General features: G+C 49.4%; 1 protein-coding gene across 6 annotated transcripts in view; it reads left to right on the top strand.

Annotated features, from left to right (window-relative positions):
* Positions 1–25085, top strand: part of RAP1GAP2 (RAP1 GTPase activating protein 2) — a 353090-nt gene that overhangs the window by 196995 nt on the left and 131010 nt on the right. For all 6 annotated transcript variants that reach the window (XM_075904876.2, XM_025179236.3, XM_075904878.2 and 3 more), the window contains one exon: positions 8582–8666. In XM_075904876.2, the coding sequence (XP_075760991.2) occupies positions 8582–8666 (85 nt within the window). The remainder of the gene's footprint in view (positions 1–8581; positions 8667–25085) is intronic.

The following is a 25085-nucleotide window of genomic DNA, read 5'->3' as shown; positions in this document are numbered from 1 at the left end:
TAAAGATTATGTCATGTGATGAAACTGCCAGGAACACGTCCATCCAAAACTGGCAACCCTGCTCCTAGCTATACTGTTATGCCACTTGCTTCTCAAAGCCAAGGCTGAGGAAAATAGGGTTAAGACTCGCCCATTATTTTGTATCTGACAGTGGCTAGAACCTGATGCTGTGGAAGAAGGTGAACTCTCCTCCACCAAAGTGAACAAACTTTGGGATAAACTGCTTATAGGGCAAGTGTCTCCCCCACCACTCGGACAGCGAGGTCCCCACTGCCGCCAGCCCTGGGGATCCATCAGCCAGTGCGGCCCTCACTTTGGTGCCGCAACACAAGCAACATGGCGCTGCCTGTGTTAACCCCAGAGAGCTGTCACCTGGCCAGCATGGATCCCACCCAGCTCCTGCACCTCCACATCCGCAGCCCCCTCTTCACCCCCCAACCCTGAGTCCTTCCCCCTCACACAACTGAGCCCCTCCTCACATCCCAACCGTGACTCCTGCACCTCCATACTCTCTGTCCTCTGCCCTGATTCAGTCCTCAACCCACCCCCGACCCTGACTCCTGCACCTCCCTCAGCCCCCTGCCCTGAGTCCCCCACATCCCCAAGTCCCTGTCCTGACTCCTGCACCCCCCATACCCTCCACCGTGAAGGACCCAAGCAATGCTGGGCAAATATTCTAGTACAGTATCTATGGATAGCTGAATTGTGCCTTTTTCTGATCTGCAGGACACCAGTCCTGTTACAGAAACCTTTCACAGTTTTGGAAATTAACATAATTGAATGTTCACATCCCAGGAGAACCTGTTACCCAGATTTCCCCTAAATCTCTCATTAGCTGCATCTGTCACGGTGCATCAGTCAGCTGCGTTTTATCATGCTTTGCCATCTTACGGTAGGTTACCATAGAAACAAAGGGCTTCTTATTGCAAGATAAACAGTTGGACATTTTGGCCCAGTTACTGTGGGACTAACCTGGCTAGGATGAAAACAAACTAAATTAAATGTCAGATTTCTGACCCCCCGGAGTTGCATCTGGTATATGTTGCATCCGCTGTATATGACGGTTTAACTGTCTGACTAGAAAATGATTGTTTTTAAAAAAAGAGAGTATTTTTATGAAGTAATCGACCATAGATTTCTCATTATGCATCTTAAAACCACAGAACGTCTGTCATGGTTTTGTGTTCCTGGAGAAGAGATTCCTAATACAGTGACTTTCCTCCCCTATGAAACATTATTTGAGGTATCGTATCTTGTATCTATAGAGACTCACTATTGCGGTATGTGCGTGCCCACAGATTCTTTCCTGAATGTAGCCTCACAACACCCCTGGTGGCCAGACAGGGCTATTATCTACAGTTGCAGAGATGGGGAACTGAGGCACAAAGAAATGAAGAGTACATCTACCAGTGAGTCTCAGAGCCCAGCATGCGGTGCTCTGTTACCGACTAAAAACCACCAGGTAGACGTTCCTACTTGGGCTGCAGCCTGCGTTGTGGATCCCTGGGGCGCTATACTGATATTTTTAGGCCTCTAACATAGGCCTGCAAGCCCCTCAGTTGACCGGGGCTCTGAGATGCTCTACCTCAGAGGGTTTTTGCCACGTAGGTGTAGCCTAAGTGATTTGCTCAAGGTCACGCTACACAGTGCAGCAAGATCTCTCTAGGTCTCCGAAGTCCTTATCCACTTGACCATCTTCCTTTCGATGGCTGATGGTACAGGTTGAACCTCCTTAGTCTAGAACTCTCTGGTTCAGAAACATCCGTGGTCCAGCATGATTTTAGTTAGCCAGATGTCCACTTTTCATGGGTGTGGCCAAGTTTCTGGTGGTCCCGTAAAGTTTGTTTACACCCACCCGTCCTGGTTCGCAGTGTTCTGTGCTATTATGTAGCTCTAATTTACCCTTAAACATCCTCTAGCAGTCCAGTAAGCAATGGAAATGTTGGTAACGCTGCTAGAAAATATTGACCTCCCATGGTCCGTAAAATTCTCTGGTTCAGAATAGGGATGTTAGATAGCGGGTAATAGAATAGTCGACTCACCGCATGAATTCTTAGCGGTGAGTAGACTATTCTATAGTCCCCAGGAGCAAGGCTGGCAGTCAGTGTGCTCTTGGTCCCACTCCCGGGGAGCCCCCTGCACCCCACGCTGCTGCATTTGTATCAGAGACAGCAGCGTGGGGTGCCAGGTGGGTGCCTGTCCATGAGGGGAGCCAGTTTAAAAAGCTCTCTGTGGACAGAGGCTGCTGGGGGAGGAGGGAGTGGGGGAGGCTGCCATGAAGCAGCCTTTGTCCATGGCAGCCTGGGCTCCATCCTTTATCTGTGGGGAGCTTGGACCTCCGTTGGACAGGGGCTGCTGCTGGGGACCAGCCTCTGTCCACAGCAGGCCCAGGCTCGCCATGGACAAAGGCTGCTTTGCGGGGAGCTTGTGGACAGGGGCTGCTGCCATGAAGCAGCCTCTGCCCGTGGCAGGCCTAGGGTTGCCGTGGGCAGAGGCTACTCTGCATCCTGTGGACAGGGGCTGCTACCGTGAAGTACGATCTATTCTGTAAGGTTTGTTTTCCTTGCAATACTCAAAAGGGCTTTTACTGGCTTTCTGAAAACACAAGTACAAGGGAATTTTTTAATCAAAACTATTTTTCAGGGGTGGAGGCCTGCTTTGTGGTAATAAGCACAGGTCAGTGCAGGGTCTCTGTGCAATGGTGAATTTTACCCTCAGGAAAGACTTGTGAGCAGGTGTTTTCACGTGAATTTTCACACTCTGAGGGTATGTCTACACTAGCCCCCTAGTTCGAATTAGGGAGGCTGATGTTCCACGAGGAGTAACGGTAGTTCGAATTAGAGATCCTAATTCGAACTACCTACTCCATGCCGCATGTAGCCATGGGCACGGAGTTCGGACTAAGGGACATTTAAAAATGGCGGCGCCCGGGAAGATGCGAATGAAGCCCGGGATATTTAAATCCCGGGCTTCATTTGCAACTTCGAATGCCTGCATTAGCCTCCCTAGTTCGAACTAGGGGGCTAGTGTAGACATACCCTCAGTGTTTCCATGGGCAGCTTTTTGTTGATTTTGGAGCCACTCAGATAGGCAGGCAGCCTCGTGTGACTACACCGCAGTCCGGGGGGTGACTGCAAGCCACGTAGACACACACGAGCTACCTTCGATCTAGCTTGCTCCCATAACAACCAACATGAAGCTACGTTAGCACAGGCTAGTTGCAGGAGTGTACCCAAGGTCCCAGGCCAGCTTGTAAAGTCCATGCAGCTGTGGCTTCGCTGCTGTTGTTTCAAGCCAGCTACATGAAAGATCGGGTATGTCTCTGATTGCAGTGGAGATACTTGGGCTACCAACCACACAGTACAAACTGTAAATATCCAAAATGGTGATTGCATTGAAGAGCCTGTGAGAAATACCCATCGGCTGAAATATATTGCCCTAAAACCTTTCTATCTATGGGTATGTCTACACTACAGCACTAATTCGAACTAACTTAGTTCGAATTAGTTAATTCGAACTAAGCTAATTCGAATTAGCGCATCTAGACTTAAAAACTAGTTTGAATTAGCATTTTGCTAATTCGAACTAGCATGTCTACACTGAATGGACCCTGAACCGAGGTTAAGGATGGCCGGAAGCAGTGCCGGCAGGACATCAGATTAGGACTTAGAGCGTGGAGCTGCTGTCTCAGGCTAGCCAAGGGCTGTGCTTAAAGGAACCCGACCCTCACCCCGGACAGACAGTTCTCAGGGGTTCCCCGCTTGCAAAGCAGTCCTGGCTTGGAGTGCCCTGAGTGCCCACACTCGGCACATCACAGCACTCGGCCATCGGCCCGGCTGCACTTGCTGCAGGCTGCCATCCAGAGGGGGAGGGTCAATCAAGGGGCTTCAGGAGAGTTTCCACCCCGAGGAGCCCACAGAGCCATCCCAGTCCTCCCCATCGGGGGCGTGTACCCCATTCCTCCCTCACCTCCTTCCACTTACCCCTCCCTAGCCCCCCTTCCTGATGTACAAAATAAAGGACACAAAAATAAAAAAAATAGAAACTCTATTGAACAAAACTCGGGGAGACTGGGAAAAGGAGGTGGGAGAGGGGAAGAGAGAGGGTGGGAGAGGGGAGGTCAACTAAAATGATCAGGGGTTTGGAACAGGTCCCATATGAAGAGAGGCTAAAGAGACTGGGACTTCTCAGCTTAGAAAAGAAGAGACTGAGGGGGGATATGATAGAGGTCTATAAAAGCATGAGTGGTGTGGAGAGGGTGCATAAAGAAAAGTTCTTCATTAGTTCCCATAATAGAAGGACTAAAGGACACCAAATGAAATGAATGGGTAGAAACTAACAACAGAAAGTTCTTCTTCACAAAGCAAATAGTCAACCTTTGGAACTCCTTGCTGCAGGAGGCTGTGAAGGCTAGAACTAGAACAGAGTTTAAAGAGAAGTGAGATAAAGTCATGGAGGTTGAGTTCATGGAGTAGTACTAGCCAGGGGGTAGCAATGGTGTCCCTGGCCTCTGTTTGTGGAAGGCTGGAGAGGGATGGCACGAGACAAATGGCTTGGTCATTGTCTTCGGTCCATCCCCTCCAGGGTCCCTAGGGTTGGCCGCTGTCGGCAGACAGGCTACTGGCCTAGATGGACCTTTGGTCTGACCCAGGACAGCCATTCTAAGCTCAGGGCTCAGGGTTGGGGGTCTCAGTGGACCCCCTTGATTTTCATGCCAACCTGCTCCTGGGTGGCCAGGCTGGCAGCTCTCCTGCCCTAGACGGCCACTTTCCTGTGCCTAGTGCGGAGGTCGTGGATGAGGTCCACGATGTCCGCACTAGACCAGGTGGGCGCCCTCCTCTTGCGGACCTGGGCAGGCTCCCGGGAGCCTGGTCTCGGGAAGAGGGGGAGGGCTGGGTGGCAGCGGGTGGCTGGCTCGAGCCGTGCCAGGTGCAGGGTCTGCTAGCTGGGTGCTGGCAGGCTTGCACCTGGCACGGGCACCGTAGCCAGCCCGTGCCCCTTTAAGGGCTCCGGGGCCGGGAGGGGGGCAGAAGAGTTTCCCTGGTGGTGCCCAGAGTGGCCACCAGGGAAAGCTGGGGAGGGCTAGCCTTCCACTAGTTCGAATTAAGTGGCTACACAGCCCTTAATTCGAACTAGTTAATTCGAACTAGGCGTTAGTCCTTGTAGAATGAGGTTTACCTAGTTCGAATTAAGCGCTTCGCTAGTTCGAATTAAGTTCGTACTAGCGGTTCATATGTGTAGCGCCTATCAAAGTTAATTCGAACTAACGTCTGTTAGTTCGAATTAACTTTGTAGTGTAGACATACCCTAAGTACTTCTGTCCTTCCCACTGGCAAATGTTCATAAGTACATTCTCTCAGCAGCCCTGTGAGATAGAGAATTAGCCCCATTTATAGTTGGGGGGAAGAGACTGAGCGCTCCCCCATCCCCAGGTCTTGATTGGCTTGGGGGCAGAGGAGCAGCAACTTAGTTGCAGGCTGGATCCACCGGCTTGGAGTGCCGGATCCGGTCTGTGGAGCCTCCTTGCCCACCTCTGTGCTATAGCAAACTAGCCATATTATTCAAGCCAACTAGCCACACTCAACCGGCCAAATAGCCAGATGTGGCTAGTGGCTAGCATATTGGACACCATGGAGCTAGATGGTGCTTGGTCCTGCCATGAGGGCAGGGGACTAGCCTTGATGAGCACTCAAGGTCCCTTCCAGTTCTAGTATTCTATGATCCTTGGCTAGTATTTGAATCCTAGGGATGCCCTTCCTGTCTGACTCCTTTGCCTGATAACTGAGTGATGCAGATGTTGTTAAAAAATAAAAAGCTACTGGTGGAAAATGGGTGAAAAAATAGGAGTGGGGATCTGAATTAGTTGTGTAGATTCTGTTCCATAAACACCGCAAAGAGCTGGGTGAAAATGAAATTTCAATCCTGCGGGAAATTCCGAGTTTTTGAAATGTTGTGCCGTTCTATTTCGGAACAAAACGTCCCACGTTGGAATTTTCCGTGAAAAGGAATATTCTGATTGGGAAACATCAAACCTCACCCTCCTCCTCCTGTCATCTGAAAACCCATCAGTCAAAAATGTCATTGGAACGGGCATGTGCCCGCTACACATTTCAGTTCCAAGCAAGTAGCATCTTTCCACAGAAAACTGTTACACTGTTTTCTGTTTGCTGTTTTCAGCAGCCCGGCAGGAATGGGGTAAGGACTCTGAAAAGACTTCCCTTGCAGAGTTGTAAAACCATCATTTCTCTTACTGACAGGCCTGCCAACAGGGGGGCCAAAGGGGCAATTGCCCTGAGGCCCGGTGATAGTAGCAGCGGCAGTGGCCAGAGCCTGGGCACTTTAAATTGCTGCCCCAGCACTGCACTGAAGTGCCAAGCTGCACGCTCGGAGCAGTGGTAAGGTCTGGGAGGAGGGTGCACCATGTTCCAGGCAGCACGGAAGGTTGGCTGCCCTTGGCCCGCCCCTTTCCCCTTTGGCCCCGCCTCTTCTCAGATTCCAGAGTCTCCCTGCCCACATTGCCCAGAGGCCTGCACAGACTGTCAGCTCTGCTGCTTCCTAATGGAGTAGCAGACACCATTTCTCAAGGTGGTTGTTGTCGCTAGCCCTCCATGAAACTTGCAAACTCCACGCCAGGAGTTGTCAATTATTTTGTGTCAAGGTACAGGTTTCTTGGACAAGGTACAGTCAAGGTCTGTACTACAGAGAAGCATTTTTCATACAATAGGATAACAAATAAAAAAGTGTGTGGGGCGTGGGGGGAACATTTGAAAGTGGTGGTCTGGATTTGGCCTGTGGTCTGCCTCTCGACTCCCTCTACTCTGGTCCATTACCCGCCCTTTTGCTGATTTATTTAGAGTGCTTTTTCACCAGCAGTTCATTTACTATGCATTACTGTAGCACTGTCCGTGAGGAATTCATTCAAGACTTTGTGAGTGACTATACTAGAACTTGACTAAGACGGTGCTGGACTTAGTTCTCTGCTCTCTGATGCTAGTTTTACACAATGGCAAGGAATCATATTGGTGCCAACCTAGCAAAAAGGGTGGAATTTCAAAGACACAAAAGGCAGGTAGGTTTCCATGGGTATTAGGTGCTTACACCTTAAAACAGTGGTCTCCAACCTTTTTACACCCAAGATCACTTTTTAAATGACAGACCAAGCCAAGATCTACCGCCCTGCCCCTTCCTTGAAGCCCCGCCCTCTCTATTCTCCTCTTTTCCATCACTTGCTATCCCCAATCCTTATACTGCTACTTTTAAAAAAAAATTCCCACCATTCCTCGCAGCTACTCACCTGTGCTGTTGCTCGGTGAGTAGCTGCTCCTCAAATGAGGAAATCTAATGTAAATGTACTGCGCAGGCGTGCAGTTCAGAGAGGGCTCAAGAGCTACGCTTAGAGCCTCCGAGATCTACCGGTAGATCACGATCTACTGGTTGATGACCACGGCCTTAAAAAATGTGCTAAAATAATCAAACTTGGGTCTCTAAAATTATACATCTAAATAAAAGAGGGTTGACTGTCTATTCCCCTTAATGTACTATGGATAACCCATGTTGCGGGCTTTCAGCACCTTTAAAATCCCTCCTTTTATTTACGTTGAAAATAGCGACCCAAGTCCATTGCATACCAGGAGTTTCCAGTGGAGGCAGGAAACATCTGAAAAAGAGGGAGTGAAAATGACACGCCCATGTCTTCAGCTGTAGGTAAAGATCACTAAATGCCTGCTTTTAAAGCAGAATAGGCCCTGTTTGCTCCAAAGAGTCTCAATGGAGAGCTTGTACCTGGTGCCCTCCCCACCCCCCCAAACGCAAAAGGACACTGCAACTCAAATGATTCCGGACTGCACCCCACTCTATGCAGGTTACCTACCGTGATCGTCCGTGTGTTACTATAGCCTACACTACAGTTATTTCCTTTTCCACTCTGGGTAAAAATTAGAAATCACTCTTCTGAATGTGGCTTTTTTCTATGCTGAACACCCTAGACTACATTTTAATCTTGGCTATGTTGATCTGTGCTAAGAGAAGGTGGTGGAATTACTCCGGATTTACTTCATTATGGCTAAAATCAAAATCTGTTCCACTGTGCATAATGTTCATGCTGTCAGGAGAGAGGGAGATGAACAAACACTGCTCCATCAACAGATAACGCCAGATGGCGAAGACGGAGAAAAAAAAACTGTTGCAATGGTGTTGTCATAGAAACACAAATCTGTTTGTCTAACTCTCTGCCACCCCACCAGTGTGCATCACCTGAAATGAAATTTACCTGCAGTTCAGATAGTAGTTACAGGCTCAGTTTTCATCCTATTAGTTGGATTCTTAAGGAAAAAAGAACCCAGTTTAAGGTACCGTGAGGCATTTATAATTGGGTTAGGTCAAAATCTTTCCAAGTGACAAGATTTTTATGTTCTCAAATATTTCTGTCGCAAGTTAGATATTTATATTTAAAAACAAAGTTTGACTTAAAAGTTTACAGGATTGATAAAAGCGGAGGTCTAATTTTCTCTTCTCTGGGCTGCCCTGTCTTCAAAGGCTGTGTACTTAGCAAAAGTGTTGAGACGATCCTCTTCTTTTCCAGGAAACAGGAGCTGTTAAACAACACAGATGTGACCACTCCAGAGCGACCTTTATCTCCTCCGTTCACTGCCCCAGCAACCATGAAGGTAGGTTACCTATGGGACATGCTATGGATCTGGACATGCTATCTGTCTGTTTTATTCCTGCTTTGCAAAATGCATGCTGGGTTCTGTTGTGTGTAGCTGCAGTATGTCTTGGAGCAGTGGTCACCGACTAATAGATCGTGCTCTACTGGTAGATCTTGGAGCCTCTGACAGGTGATCTTGACTGATTTGACCAGGAGGCTATCAAGCACAGCACTTCAGCTGCCCCTCCCCTTGATCCTGCCCTTTCCCTTGGAGCTTCTCCCGACCCCCTAGGAGCCTCCTGCTTGTGGTACAGAGTAGGGAAGGGAGAGGAGGGGGTGCTAATGTCAGGGTGCCCCCTCTTCCTCTCTGTATCCTATCTCCACAGAATGGGGGGAGGGGGAAAACAGGACTTGAGAGGGAGTTTGCCGGCTGCTTTTGAGAGTGATGCAGGCCCAGGGCAGCGGTGACCACCCCCACCAACCAGGAGCCACCTGAGGTAAGCAGCGTCCAGCTGAGCTAACTCCAAGCCCCTGCCCCACTCATGACCCCCCTCCTTCACACCAAGGCCCTGCCCTAGCCCTGAGCACCCCCTAGACCCAAACTCTTACAGAGCCTGCACCCTGAACCCCCTCCTGCACCTCAACTCCCTGCCCCTGCCTCAGCTCAGAGCCCATCTCACATTCCAGATCCCTTAGCCCAAGGTGAGAGCCTGCACCCCAACCCTCTACCCTTGCCTTGTGAACGGGAGGGAGAATGGGGAAGGGAGGGAGGATGGAGTGAGCAGGGGCAGGGCCTCAGAGAAGGGGTATGAAGGAGACGGGGCCAGAGTATTTGGGTTTGAGGTAGATCGTACAGTGCAGTTAAATTAAAAAAAGTGATCTTGTGCTTAAAAAGGTTGGAGACCACTGTCTTGGAGGATTGGCGAAAGGCACTGTACTATCTATACACAGCTCAGCTTAAGGGGATGGTTTTGAAACCGAAGACGGTGCATGTCTTGGCCATTCCTGAGTAGATTCTGGAGTTGAGCCCAAAAACTGTTCAGCTCCCATCACCTAGGGTGAAATGCAATTGCAAAAGTCTGCAGGCCTGATCCGGTATTGCCCTGTGCCACAGGCAGTCCTGGACATGAGCGCGAAGCCGTTGTAAAATGATACTAAATCAGAAGGGAGGTAGCGCTTGCTGCCCACTCTGCATTTGCGGCAGGGTAAAAAAGCATCTGATCTTTTGTCCGTCTTGAAAATTATTCCGGTGTCGTAATAACATGGGAGGCTGCTGCCACAGAGATGATTCTTAGGGAGGATTTGCCAGCCCGGCCAAAGGATTTGCGGGGCCCAAGGCAGGACGCTGGGAACGGGGCCCCGGGCCTGGCAGGTGGATGATGACTACTCAGCAGCGAAGGGCCTGAGCTCCAGTGGCGTTTTCTTTGTCAGCGAAGTGAAGTTTGCAGGGGGAGCGTGCCTGGAAACCGGCGAGCAGGGGAAGTAGCCCCAGAGAAAGGGGACTGCAGGGCAGGAGCTTGTTCTGCAGCCTTGGGAAGGGGGCAGCGGCAGAGGAAGCTCCCCGCAGATGGAAGGGCCAGATCGGAGCTGTAGGCGGGGCTGTGCCACTTTCCAGCAGTTGGTAGGACTTGAACTACTGGACAGGCACGGGTCCTACAGGCTGCTCTGCTCCTCCCCAAACTTTGCTGGCAGCTGCTCAGGCCCGGCTAAGGCAGCTTGTGTGTGCAGCCAGTTCTGGGCTGGGGAATTCACTGTGACATCCTGCGAAGAGCATGGCCCTCGTTAATGGCCTGGCCCTGTGCGCAGCGTGGGGCCCAGAAGGCGCGGGGCCTAAGGCAACCACCTTGCTTGCCTTCCCCTAAGGCCGGACCTGATGATTTCTGTCCCTGGTGCTGTACATAGAAGATGCGGCCCATACTTGACGGAGCTTTCTAAGGGCTAGATTTAAGTCCTCCGTAGCAGCCAGGGCAGAAATTGACTCTAACCCTCAATTCCTCTAGGGTGTGTCTAGACTACAGGGTTTTTTCGAAAAAAAAAATGGCCTTTTTTCGAAAAAACTTCCCCTGAATCTAGACTGCTGCTGTGTTCTTTCGAAAGTAAATCGAAAGAACGTGGCAGTTTTTTCGACCCCGGATAACCTCATTTTACAGGGAAGAACACCTTTTTTCGAAAGTGCTCTTTCGAAAAAAGTCACTAGTGCAAACTGCTTTTTCGAAAGAGAGGATCCAGACTGCCTGGGTGCTCTCTTTCGAAAAAGCGGCTTGCTTTTTCGAAAGTACTGGATGTAGTCTAGACGCTCTTTTTCGAAAGAGGCTTGCAGTCTAGACGGACCCGTATAGTGGCTGGGGGACACAGGCCTGGCCCTGTCTTATAACCCCTACAGATCTTGCCCAAAAAGAAATGGGGAGGGGAGGAAAGAGAGCAAGTGTCTGTCTGGACACTGTCCGACCACCCGCAGTCAGCACCAGTTAAGGGAGATGGAAGCATGTTGCACCCTTGTGCATGGGTGGGGGGATGTTGTCATACTGCCAGGCCCAGTCTGGTTTCCCCAAGGAGGAATTCTTGCTGTGTCAGCTCCAGTTGCATGCAAGGCTGGGCAGAGTTGCCCTTAACAGGCTTTGGTGCAGAGGAGGAGTTTGAATGCTGAGCCAGCCAGTGCGTCTGGAGCAAGGAGACGGAATGTCACACAGCCTCCTACAGGGAGGGCTTGGTTGCTTTTTTGCTTAAATGTGACATCATACCTCCTCCCTGAGTTATGCACAGTGTGCAAGAATTTGTTCCACCGTGATACATTATTGCCTTTTATCACCCAGGATGAAATTCAGCCAGAACACTTAGTCCAAATCATCCCACATCCCTTCTCTCTACTCAGTCTTTCTGACTCCTCTGCAAACCCTTGGATGGCATTCCAGCTCAACGCTGAGCCAGGCAGCTCTGGAGGCCATTTCATTCCCTAGGAAGGCAGTTCCCAGAAGTGGAGGCTGGAGAAGGGGGCTAGCTGAGGGGAATTACCAGCAGTGTTCCTTGTGAGTTGGATGCAGGTGCAGCTGCTCAGGAATCAGATGCTGCCCAGCTGACTAGCGGAGTGCCCACAGCAAGGTTTTGTTTCTACTGGTGGTGCACATTCACATGCCATGGCGCACGTCAAAAAATTATTCTGCACACGAATGGAAAAAATCCACACATGGATGGAGAACTTTAGAGGGAACGTTGGTTACCAGCTTTTGTGCATTGGAGTAGCCAGGATGCTGGAGATTTGGTAATTGTTGGAGGTGGAGGGGGCACTGCTCCTCACAGGCATCCCCGGTATGTTTTTAATTGGAGAAGACATGGAGGAAAGAAGGGGAGAAATGAAGGAAGGGGAATAAAGGGAAGTGATTGGTGGTAGATTTGGTGAGATAGAGTGGGGAGAGTTATCAGGCAAAAGAGAGAGGAGGCAAAAAGAAGATGGATGGTGAAGGACAATTAGGAAAACTCTATTGGTTTTTTTTTCTGCCTTTGAGGGAGGAAGGGTTCACATCCTACTCCCCCAGACCCATCCCCAAATCCTCAGTAATTAAACCTCAAGCATCCATCAGGAGGACCTTTTGCAAAGGCCAAATCCAATGCGCATTGAAATTGATTAACAATGTGTATGGATATTTACACACACACATCCCCAGGTCCTAGGGATGTCCCTAGGAGTAATTAGCTAATGCTTGGAAAGTGTGAAGCACTATATAAGGGCTAATCATTGTTGTTATTGTATGCAATACAAAAACCTTGAAAATGGAGGCTGATGGGTTTTGTTTTCAATTGACAAAATGGGCCAGTTATGTGTTTAAAACCCTGCCAACCCCATTGAATTTTGAAATTTCTCTCTTTGAAAAAGGAATTTCCTTTTATGCCCTCCAAAAAGGGGGTGAGGGTGGGCCAAATCTCTGTTGTTTGTAAATGGGTGAACATTTACCCATGTCAGTAGAGCTGGATCTGTTACCAGTAGCTAAGTAGACTTTTGCATTGAGTTTTTTTATGCATCCCCAAATTCCAAAGTTTCAAAGTTTCACATGATTTTTTTTTTTATGTAGAAAGGGCACTTTCCTGGAAATTCTAGATTTTAAGATGAGCTGAAATGAAAGGATGACAATATTTGACAATTTCCTGCTTCCGCACAACTGAGTTCAGCTAGAAATTGCCGTTCTCTGCTGCTTTGTTTTGGTATATTCATAACAGGACTGAGCCCTGATGTATAAATAAAGAGAAAACCTGCCTTCCCATAGGAGCCCATTTGTCCCAGAAGGCTCAGTGGAGTAACTCTCAGCCCTTTCAGACTAATCCTCATGACAGGGATTAACATGATTTTCAATGAGGCCTCCTGCCAAGCAAGCTTTAAATGGTGTTTTCTTTACGTTGCAGTGATCAATGTAATATTTTCAGGGCCATGCACAGTTTTGTATTAGCTGTTTGGGCCAATGTTTTGCTGTGTTTCGAGAACAATGTGTTCTTTTTTTCCCTCTGTAACGAGGTGTTAATTAAGGCTCAGGCAATACGACTTATAGCCCGAGTTTGGCAGAAGAAAGAGACACAGATGGCGAGATTCCCATCTCATTGCTGCTTTATAGCAGTGTGATTCCATTGGATCTGGCTCATTTAGTATATTCTCCTCCATCACGCCACTTCTTGAGACCCGTTTCAAGTGGCCAGAAGACAACATTTTGTGCACCCTGATTATTTAGATATCTGCAGCACCATTCTCTCTCTTCTTTGAGGATGCTGTGATTGTCCATGATGCTACCCTCCTGCAGGGAATTTTGACATTGATTTCAATAGGAGTAAAATAACGATAAGTCTTAGTTCTGATGTTGCCCTCTTCATTCATAGGTGTGGAAGTGCTTTGCAAAGAGTAGAGGCAATCTCCACATTGGGAGACTGAGGCAAAGTGACTTGCCCAAGGTAATTCAGCACAACAGTAGCAGAGCCAAGAATTGAGCCCATTTCTCCCAAGTGGCAGTCTAGTGGTCTATCCATTAGGCAATACTGCTCCCTTTGAGGTAGGTGTGGGCCCTCCCTATGTAATCTTCTCTCTGCATCCTCCTTTTACATTCCCACCTTTACTTGCAAGAAGGATGGCAGGAGACAAATCGCTTGATCATTGTCTTTGGTCCACCCTCTCTGGGGCACCTGGTGTTGGCCACTGTCGGCAGACAGGATACTGGGCTAGATGGACCTTTGGTCTGACCCAGTACGGCCGTTCTTATGTTCTTGTGTTCTTATCATATCATCCCTTTGTTGCATCATGTCTCAGAGGAGGTTGTAAGCCGGGGCCCAGTTGGGTGCTGTAAAATAATTATTTATTATTAATGAGGAGAGGCTTGGCAGTCTGGCTTGCCATAGGGAAATGAATCCTGGAGGTGCTGGCTCATTTTGCCAGATTGTTCCCCCCATCCTCCAGATTTCTCCTTGCTCTGATCCCATTAAGAGAGGGATCATGCGATCGTCTTCAAGTTGTTCGAAGGCAAGCTTACTATGGCTTTCACACGGCAGAGAGGTGGTAACTAGGTCAGCTGCATGTAGCCCAAGGGAACAGCTGTTAGTGGGTGGTTTTTAATCCCCCTCGCCAGGTTTTCTTGCCTGTAAAACCAGCACTTCCGTTGAAGTGAAGCCGTTCTGCTTGCCGGGAAGGCGTTAATGAGAAGGAAACTAATGACACAACCTGTTCAGAGCACTGAATGCAAGAGGAATGCATGTGAATGTGCTAAGGAGGGATTGCTTGCCAGCTGTCCTCACGGCTGAGTGCGGGTAAGGTGCAGATGTTGGTTCTTTTGAGTTGGATTTAGAAAGCGAGTCTCTGTCACCAGTGCCTACTGGTGAGGGCTGAGGGTGGGGTGCTGAGCTTTCTCGTGGGTGTGTCTCACTCTGCTGGTGACGTATCATTTGACTTTGAGCAAACTACAGGCTAGAAGTTGGCATTTATAGCACCATTCCTGAACCAAAGGCCAGGTAGAGCAGCCCTAAATCAAGAGGGGCACTGGGCAATTTCTTTCTCAGGTCCAAGACAGGGGATACATCTTGCAAGTCCTTCTGAATCCTGTAAGGGCCATATCATTGTAATGTCACTGCAGTCAACAAAGCAGTTATCTCCAACACAGAAGGGGGCCTCCATTTACTTGATTGTGAAATGGGTGTAATAGCTCCCTGGGGTGTTGAGAATGAACCAATAGACAGGTTAGAGATCATAAAAGGAGAAGAAAAATGGTCCAGTGGTTAGAGCACTAACCCAGGGCTTGAAAGACCAGAATTCAAGTCGCTGCTCTGTCACAGCCTGCCTGTGTGACCTTTGGCAAGTCACTTAACCTCTCTGTTCCTCAGTTCCTGCCCTGCCCTGTTCTGTGGGGGCATTACAAGGAGAACTACATTAAACAGTGTGATGTGCTTAAAGGCTATGGTGACAGGGACCCTATAAGTACATGTGATTTTGTATGTAGAGCAGGGGCCCATGGCCCAGTGGCAGGTTCTGGGGACCATGTGCTTCTCTGAATGTGGGGCAGGAGGAAGGCTTTGCATGGCCAATGAAGTTGCCTGGGCCATGTTTGTGGGGAAGGCAGCACACAAAGCCCCCCTTCTCCAGGGGCTTTGTGAGGCACAAAGAAGCAGGTGGCCCCCACAGCTGACCTCTCTGAGCAGCATGCGGGGGCAGGGCAGGCAAGGAACCTGCCTGAGGGAGCTGCTGGGCTGCTGGCCAGGAGCTGCCTAGGTAAGTGTCTCCCAGTCAGAGCCTGCCTCTGGCACCCCAGCCCCTTCTACACACCAGTCCCCTGAGCTCCCTCCTGCACCCAGCCTCCATCCCAGACTCCACACCACCTCCATTATTATCATGGAGGAGTGCAGGCCTTGACCACTCGCCAAATTCCTGGAGTGGCCCCTCATCAAAAATAATTGCCCGTCCTTGATGTGGAAAGTACCAGTAACACTCTGGCTATGTCTACACTGGCCCCTTCTTCGGAAGAGGCATGCTAATTTCTAACTTTGGAATAGGGAAATCCACGGGGGATTTAAATATCCCCCACGGGATTTAAATAAACATGGCCACCGCTTTCTTTCCTGCTTGGGGAAAAGCCAGAAAAAAGCGTCTAGACTGGCGCGATCCTCCGGAATAAAGCCCAGGTAGGAATAAGAGATCCTCTGGAAAAGGGCTTTATTCCGGAGGATCGCGCCAGTCTAGACGCTTTTTTCCGGCTTTTCCCCAAGCCGGAAAAAAAGCGGTGGCCATGTTTATTTAAATCCCGCGGGGGATATTTAAATCCCCCGCGGATTTCCCTATTCCAAAGTTAGAAATTAGCATGCCTCTTCCGGAGAAGGGGCCAGTGTAGACGTAGCCTCTCTGTGGAAGAGTGTGGCACTAGGGCCATAGGAATTACCATACTGGATGATTATTTATTTATTTACTAAGTCTATTGCATTAGCTTTTAGGAGCTCCAGCTATGGGCCAGGATCACAGTTCGTGCTAAGTGTATAGATCAGACCTTTTACCCATTTAGTTCAATATCCGGCCACCAGAGGCGGCCATCACCAGATACTTTACAATCATAGAATTCTAGGGCTGGAAGAGACCTTAGGAGTCATCGAGACCAGGATCAACCCCAACTCAATCATCCCAGCCAGGGCTTTGGCAAGCTGGGAGTTAAAACCTCCAGGGATGGAGATTCCACCCCCTCCCTAGGCAACCAATCCCAGTGCCCCACCACCCTCTTAGGGAAATAGTTTTTCCTAATAACTACCTCCCCAACTGCACTTTGAGCCCATCGCTCCTCGTTCTGCCTTCCGTCACCACGGCCGGCCCGAGCCATGTTGGCGCTCCGGACCCCAAGTGCACAGCGCTGCCTCTAGGGCGCACGGCCCTGCCTCCGAGTGCACGGCGTAGGCGTGGGCCCGCCCCCAGAGTGCACGAGTGGACGCACGTCGCATGCACTGCCCAGTCGGCCCAGCCACCGCCGATGGCGCGCAGCCCGGGTTGCCCGGGGCGGGCTGCACCTGGCCGTGCAGGGCTGTGCGGCCGCAGGGGGAAGGGCGCTGCTGGCCAGTGTTGTGGCGGTTAACATGGCCCCCGCCCCAGGCGGCTGCTGCAGCCCACTGGGAGCTGGGCACCCCCCAGCTAGCCTACCCCTTAGTCCGGCCCTGTCCGTCACTACTGAGAACAGCCTCTCTCCATCCTCTCTGGGACCACCCTTCAGGCAGTTGAAGGCTGCTCTCAGAGGAAGGTGTAAGGACCCCAGAGTAGACAGATGTGGGGTAGTTTGGCTTCTCTTGAGTTTTTCCAGAGGCCACAAAGTGAAGGGACAGCAGCATCTTGGTTAGACACCTTTGGCAGCCCCGCTCATTACGATGGGGTTCGCATCCCTAGCGCCAGGTTGCATTATAAACATGCCATTTTAAAAATCAATGGATACATATTTTTGCAAAGCTGAGGAGAAGGAGGGAAGCCATTCATCAATAACGATGACCTGGTTGTGTCACCGCGCTGTTAATGAGTAACCAGAATTTAGTTTCCCCACGGAACAGGAGAGCTAAGTGTTTGCACAGATTTGGGTTCCCAGGCTCCAGCTGGCCAGCGAAGGCTGAACAAAATGGCAGCGAGGTGCCTTTGTTCCTTTTGAGCGATAGCAGGGCTGGGGACGTGAGGAGGCCACCTGCGGCTCCAAACAGTATGGAAAGGCACGTGCTCGGCACTCTCTAGTGCAGATGCGTTTCTTTTCACAACTAAGCACAAATGTTTCTTAAGTTGTAAGTCCTGAGCCTTACTGCTCGACTTGAACACAGACGGTTGGGGACTGATCTAACGGGTCACATGAAGAGGGTCATGCAAGAGGGAGGAGCCGGGCAAGAAACATTTCCCTGACCATGTCTGGCCCAAGAACAGTCCCTTTCCTTTGGGGAACACCAGGAAGCTAATGACCCCACCAAAATGTGCCGTTTGTTACGGATGGAGCAGCGTGTCCTTTTCTGGGGGGCACTGCAAAACCTAGAGGAATTTGTGTGTGCCCAAGTCCTAACCTCTTTGGAGCTCGTCTTGGTGCTAGGGTGGCCAACGCTCCTGGATTTGTTGGCTTGATCTCCTGGAGGCTTCTGAAGCCAAATGGTGATATTTCCAGTAGTGCTAAAGCAGGCTCCCTCCTTGCTCTGGACCCGTGGCACTCCTGGAAGTGGCTGACACTGATTCTGCTGCTCCCATTGGCTGGGAACTGCAGCCAATGGGAGTTGCAGGGACATTGCCTGCAGGTAAGGGCAGTGCACAGAGACCTCCTCGCTCTCTTGGCCTAGGGGTCATAAGAACTTGCTGGACAAGTCTAGGAGCAGCATGGGGCCAGAGCAGGCAGGGAGCCTACCTTAGCAGGGGACTGGACTCGATAACCTCTCAAGGTCCCTTCCAGTTCTATGAGAGGGTAATCGGGAGCTGCCCACGGTAAACACCACCAGATTGGAGCCTGCACCCCCTTTCACGTTCTAAACCTCTGTCCCTGCCTTGAGCCCCTTCCCGGAGCAAGCACTCTGCACTCCTTCCTACATCCAGAACCCTCTGCCCCAGCCTCAAGCCGTTCCAAGAACTCACTCCCTACCCCTTCCCACCCCCTAGTCCTGTGCCTCAGCCCTGAGCCCCTTCTGCACCTCATCTCTCTCACCAAGCCTGCCCCCCCTCCTATACCCTACCGCCTGCCCTAGGCACAGCCCAGAGCTCCCTCCCACACTACAAACCCCTCAGCCCCGGCCCAGAGCCCGCACCCCTTCCACAGCCCAGCCTCTGGCCCCATCCGGGTGAAAGTGAGTGAGGGTTGGGAAGAGTGAATGCCTGAGGGAGGGGGATGGAATGAGTGGGGGTGAGGCTTTAGAGAGAGGGCAGGGCCTGGCCTAAGGGATGGGGTGGGGCAGGAGCAAGGGTGTTTCAGTTTGTGTGATTGGACAGTTGGCAGGGTGGCCTCTGAGAGTCTGTAGCACCGTGTTTCTTAAACTGTGTTCCGTGGCCCACCGGTGTGCCACGAGGCAGTTGGAAGTGTGCTGCGGAGAACAGCAGAATTCAAAATGGCCACCCGTAAAGGGGCAGGAAACTTTTTTTTCCTCAATAACTTTTCCCTGACCCTTTTCCCCCCCAACTCCTCTTTTTTTTTTCTCAGCAAAAAAAATCCTTGGTGTTCCTTGTAAAAAAATAATAATAATAAATTGCTTGCTGCGATCTATTTAGTTTCCACTGCTAGAAACAATCAGTGTAGATATAAATGTGGCTAAACTGGACCCAGCAGGGCAACAGCCTCAACAGGGTTTCGAAACAGCACGCAGCCGAGATTATGCTAATGAAGCGCAGGATATTTAAATCCCAGCTTCATTTACTATTTCGAATGCCTACATTTGCATCCTTAGTTCAAACCAGGGTGCAAATGTAGACATACCCTAACTGAATAGTTGATGAGATTTCCGTTGACTATTCGGTTAGGCTATAAGGGCGCTTCCGCCTTTGAATGGTAGCAAGTGCCCGGCTGGACTTTTGCTGCAGTTCAAAAGCCGAAGCCCCACAGGGAGCACGGGCCAGTGGGGGACTCTGAGGCTGGCTACACTGCCATTTTTTTGTGGAAGAGGATATGCAAATCACGCTCGCATTTGCATATCTTCTTCCGATTCTTTTTGGCGGAAGAGGTTTTGCCCGTAAAAATCTCTCTTTCACAAGATCCCTTATTCCTGAAAAATCGAGGTTTACGGGATCTTGCGAAAGAAAGGTTTTTTCCGACACATGGCCCCGTCTACACAGGGCTTTTCATCGGCAAAACCTCCTCCGCAAAAAGAATCGGAAGAAGATATGCAAGTGCGATTTGCCTATCCTCGTCCACAAAAAGCGGCAGTGTAGCTGTAGCCCTACTGGCCCTATGCTCCCTGCAGCGCCTCAGACTTCAAAATGTACAAGAACCCCATAGGGGCTATTACAGTATTTCAAAATAAGGGGGGTTATTTCAAAATAACTCCCTAGTATAGACCAGGGCTAAAAGAGTGATACCCTGTGTTGGATAGTAACAGTATGGAAAACACAATCCCATCTGTCCTATTGTTATGGTAACTTGTCCTCATCCAGATAAGACCCATGGGGTGAAATTCACCCCGAGTAAAAAGCTAGAATCTTGCACCAGGACGTCTTGCATTAGCCTTATGTTAAAGATTTGGTGGTGTCTACACTTTGAATTTCTTCCTCTGCAAAGGAGCAGACTTCACCCTTTGAAAACAAGAAAAGGCCATTAAAAAACCTCTCCCAGGATTTTTTTTTTTTGTGGCAAAATAACATATTCACATGCCAGTTTACCAAATTCCTGTTTAACGAAAGTGATTCAACTGAAAGAGGTCAACCAGGCATGACGATCAAAACAACATGCTGAGCTGCTACCAGGACAATGAAGATAGATGATTTCTTTGCTCTCCGGCGAGCCAAGCTAACTTCTGACGAGTGACCTCTGTTGGCTAAATTTATCGCCAATTGTAAATACTCTGTTTGTTTATGGGCCCTGACCATGAAGCAAAGTGAATATTTTTTTATATCGACACCCAGCAGTTTGAAAAACGCGGAGGAGGGCTGAGAATGAAGCAGCCGGAGGAGAAAGGGAAGGCTGGTAGTTAAAGAGAGAGAATTCAGTCTTGCTCTGGGTTGGCTTCATGCTACTCCCGATCTAAGCATTTCACATGTCAGATTATGTGTGTGGGGGGAGGTGGGCAGGGGAAGGTTGGCATCACTATTCCCCCCCCCCCCAGCTATTCTTGAAAGCCAAGTGCAGATGGCACCAAACACTCTGAAGAGCAGCCATTCGAATGAGAAACTCGCGTGGTTTTGAGATCGCATGCGGCTTGAGAAATTGATAAAAGAGAGCCGCTGGCTGCTCTGAGGTCTGCCTGTAGGTGCTGGCACTAGGGAGCTGTTGCACCCCTGGCTGGAAGAGCTTCCCTTTAAATACAGGGCTTACGGAGGGGTCCAGCGGCTCTCAGCGCACACACTAAACACATTGCTCCAGCACATCTGGGTCTGTCACCTGGTGGCCTAGTCTAGGTCCCAGCACATCCCACTGTGGCATCATCACTGGGGACATCTACACTGCAACCCCTCTTGCCTCCGTACCCCACAGCAAGGGTCAGGGCCTGGGACAATTGGTTCAGGCTCCCTCTAGGAGGATAAAAATAGCTGAGCAGATAAAAATACAATACAGGCTCTGGACCCCAGCAAGGGGGAGGACCTGAGAGGCCAGGTTCCAGGAATGTCTCCCCTCTGTTCGTAGCACCGGCTCTGTGACCCTAAGCCTGTTGGCCTGGGCTCTGGGTCTTGCTGTGCGCTTTGGATTGGCAGTGGAGACCTACCCAAAGTAGCACTCTTCTGGCAAGCTCTGGGTAGCTCACTGGTGCACGGGTGGCACAGATCCCTTTCTCTGCCTGAGCTACAGAGGTGATGAGTCTGTTACAGCCCCAGCTCCTTGGGACTTAAGCGTGAGTTTTTACTCGGGAACTCAGTCCCCAGAGCGTTATCCAAGATAGCATCTGCCAACCGCGCAAGGTCTCACTGCGCAGAGACTACAGGCGCTCCTCCCTGTTGGAGTCAGTCCCCCCCCCCACACACACAGCAGGAGATGCAGGGTTCTTAGAAGGTTCTGCCCACTCCCTGTTTTGCAGCTGAAGAGAAGCCTTCGTTCTCCAGGGCCCACCTTTCACCAGCACAACAGCACATCTGGGCAGGAGGACAGTGGGTGAACGTCGGGCTGGGGGAGTCAAGTCCTCAGCCCTGCCCCTTTTGCATGAGACTCCACCCCCTGCCCACAGGGACAAGCCTTCAGCCCCAGCTTCCCCGGCCCTGGCGAGGGCAGGTGGCATGCAGCCCGAGTCGCCCCAGCCCTGGCTCACAGGTAGGGGGCACTGCCCCAGCATTTGCAGCCTCAGCATGGCTGAAGCCCGGGGGCTGCAACACTCCACCCCCTCTCCCCATAGCACCTATGGGAGCCCTGCTGAAGCAGTAGGCATTCTGGGGGTGGAGTGTGGGCAGGGCCATGCCTAGCCGTTTGGGAAGGCAAAGCCTTCCCCTGCCTCTTATACCCGCCGCCCATGGTGCAGGATTAAATATATCCGCCAAATTGTCATGCAGGCCCCTAACTGGCTACTCAATGGGCTACTGGCTCAAGAGTAAAACCACAATCAAGCAATTGAAGACAAGAAGAACTCGCCCATAAGATCCGGGGTAGATACTCAACGTTTCTGGAAGCTGTTACTAGTTCTCCTTTCCCAACTTTTCCACGTTTTCTTTGCAAGGGGCTGGGAGCTGAATTCTTGCAGTGTAGGGGCAAGAATCTAATTTTCCAGAAGTTTTGTGCTGCAAAACGACTCAAATAATTTGTAATCGGTAAAGTTCCATGGGAAGGTTTGAGTTAAAACTAAGTGAAATATGGGAATGCTCATATGGTGTTATTTAGTGAGTATATTGTGAGAATGCCTGGATGGGATCAGGGTCCTGGGGTGTCAGATGCTGGACAAATAAAGGCTCCAGCCTCACGAGTTTTTTGGAGACACAGGATTCTGCCAGTGCAACACTCACTGCAGACTCAAGGTATGAGCACTGGGCCAAAATTAACTATGGACTGTTACAACCACTGGTGGTCAGAAAAGTATCCATATTCCCCTCCTCCCCAGCACTTTTTGATGCAATACATTTGCAGTAGGAAATACCTACTTTTGATCAACACTTTCAGGTTTTTGCCAATAAAACGAGCAATTTCTTTGGCTTCCAACAAACCAAAAACTAGCAAAACAGCAAGCACGTTTTAAAAATATCAAAAACAATTTTATAAAGGACTGAAATCTCAAAACCTTCAGCGCAGGTGTTGATTGAAAACTTTTTTTTTTTGTTCAAAAATATTCTTCTGAACATGAAATGATGTTTGACCAGCTCTACCTAGTTATTGAGTTTGGGATAAGCATGGGCTCCTTTTCAGAGTTTGTAGCTGCTTCATCTCCACCCTGTGCTTTATGGGACAGGTTGAACCTCTCTAGTCCAGCACTCTCGGGACCTGACTGGTGCCGAATCAGAGAATTTGCCAGACCCCAGGAGGTCAATATTATCTAGCAGCATTACCAACACCTCCACTGCTTATTAGGCTATTAAAGGACATTTAGGTGTCAGAACTACAAAACAGCACAGAGCCAGGACTGGTGGCTGTAAACAAACTCTATGGGACCAGGGGAAACGTGGCTACACACAAGATAAGAGGACATCTGCTAACTAAAATTATGCCCAACCATGGATATTGCTGAACCAGAGAGTGCTGGACTAGGAAGATTCAATCTGTACTGAAATGCAGAGTTTATGGCCCAAGTCAGCTGCGAGTGCAATCAATGGAAATAGACCATTGATTTCAGTGAGTACTGAGCTGGGCCCATAATAATATATGGCATAGTTCAAATGATGCTTTATAGGAAATCCAATATTACTGGTCATTAGTCCAGGGAATAATCCACAGAATATAAATATGTTTAATTTGGTCTCTTCTCATCCTTGAGACATATCCAAATACAGATCATGATTTCGTTACATTTATTTGTAGGTCAACCTTATTTGATTAACATCTCTTAGAATGTTTTTACTCTATGGCTTCATAGCATATGATTGAAATTTACAAAGTGTTGCTTCCCTCTTATTAGTTAGATAAATCATGTGGTGTTTCACCTCACTATTTAATGGGCTCTGCTTGCAAGCACTTCCAGGGTGAATTTTGACATTAGATCATTGTGAATGTTTATGCTGGTGAAATAATCGCTCAGATCTTTGCAGAAAGGGAAGATAAAAGGGGCAACAAGTGTAGCAGATGGAAATCAATTTAAAAATTCCATTGAATATTCATAAAGTGTTGCAACTTTATTGAGATCTCCTGTTCAATCAGAATGTCAAGGATTAATGTTGAGCTTTTGTGGGCCAGACCCACTTCCTCAGATCATATTCTGGAAGAGAATTCTGGGACCAAACCGTGATGTGTCTCTGCAATTTAGAAAGCAGTAGGAGATGAGCATCTTTCTCTCCCCTCCTCAACCCCAGGCTCCTACTGTGTTTTAAATTGCAGCATCACAGCGGGGTTTGGTCCTGGACCCAACACGAGCTGAGACTGAGCTGAGCTGCCTGCCCAGCTGGCAGCAGCCCCTGTCGTGGGGGGTCCCAGTGGGGAGCTGGGATCTCCTGCGGACAGGGGCTGCCTTGAGGCAGAGGCCCTTATTTCCCCTGCTCTCCCACTGCTGCCTTTGATATAGGCAGCAGCGAGGGGAGGACAGGCAGCACCGCTAATACGGTGCTGGGAGGAACCGGCTTTAAAGCTGGTGCCCCCCAGCACTGGCTCCTGCTCCTCTCCCTTGCTTCCTCTAATATAGAGGCAGCAAGGAGGGAAAGAATGCAAGTAGTCGATTCGACTACTCAATAAGCCTAGGCTTATCGGGCAGTCAACTACCGACTACTCCCTTACATGCCTAATTGAAACGTTTTGTTTTGGTTTTGATCACTGATAAATTTCGTAATATAAAATAAAATTTTTGAAATTCAAAATTTTAAAATAAAAAAATTGAAATTCTTTATTTTTGAACAAAATTTTGTCCGCATTAATAAGGTTTAATGAAAAATGTTGGTTCAGTTGAAACAGCATTTTTGCACCTCACAATTTTTGGACCAGCTCTGGTTGCAACAAGCACATTGTGTTGTTTGCCGCCCTAGAGGAAGGGTGAGGGGCCAAACCAGTCATGAACACCACTGATATTGATGCTGATCCAGTTGCAGGAACACACACACACACACACACACACACACTCTCTCTCTCTCTCTCTCTCTCTCTCTTCTGCTGCCAGAGACACAGAGGAACATCAAGCAGCTTTCCTGGCTGAACTGTGCCTGTCACCCAGGAAATGAAGCATAAGCCACCCCCGCTTTGTTTGCCTTATTCACAGGACAGGAAGTTTCAGTTGATTGCACTGATGATGAGCAAATCTCTAAAGGTCTGGAGCTTGGGCTCACCTTGGAGGTTGATTATAATATAATAATAGTGCTTTGCAGAACGATGCCACTATCTGCTTAGGGTAGTTAAGAACCACGAGATTAAAAGTTAGATTTTAAAAGCTATTTAGGTGCCTAATTCCCACTAAAACCAATGGGAGTGAGGAGCCTAAATTTCTTTTCAACTCTGGCCACAAGTGACTTGCTGGAGTTGAGAATGGAATCCAGCCACCTTGGCTCACAAGTCCATCGTCTAATCTACACAATGCTTCCTCTCCAGGGAAGGGAGTGCATGTGAGTCTTATCCTTCAGCACCTTGCAATCACGGGGAGGGACATAGTGCTTTCAAGCACTTTCTACAGTGACCCTATTACAAGAATAGCCAAATTGATCAGAGTTTATTATAGTCCTTGCTGGAAACTGGAA

Source organism: Pelodiscus sinensis, chromosome 21, assembly GCF_052426305.1.
Source record: "Pelodiscus sinensis isolate ZL-2025 chromosome 21, ASM5242630v1, whole genome shotgun sequence".
NCBI classification, from domain to species: Eukaryota; Metazoa; Chordata; order Testudines; family Trionychidae; genus Pelodiscus; species Pelodiscus sinensis.
This window is presented reverse-complemented; position numbering and strand designations above follow the sequence as displayed.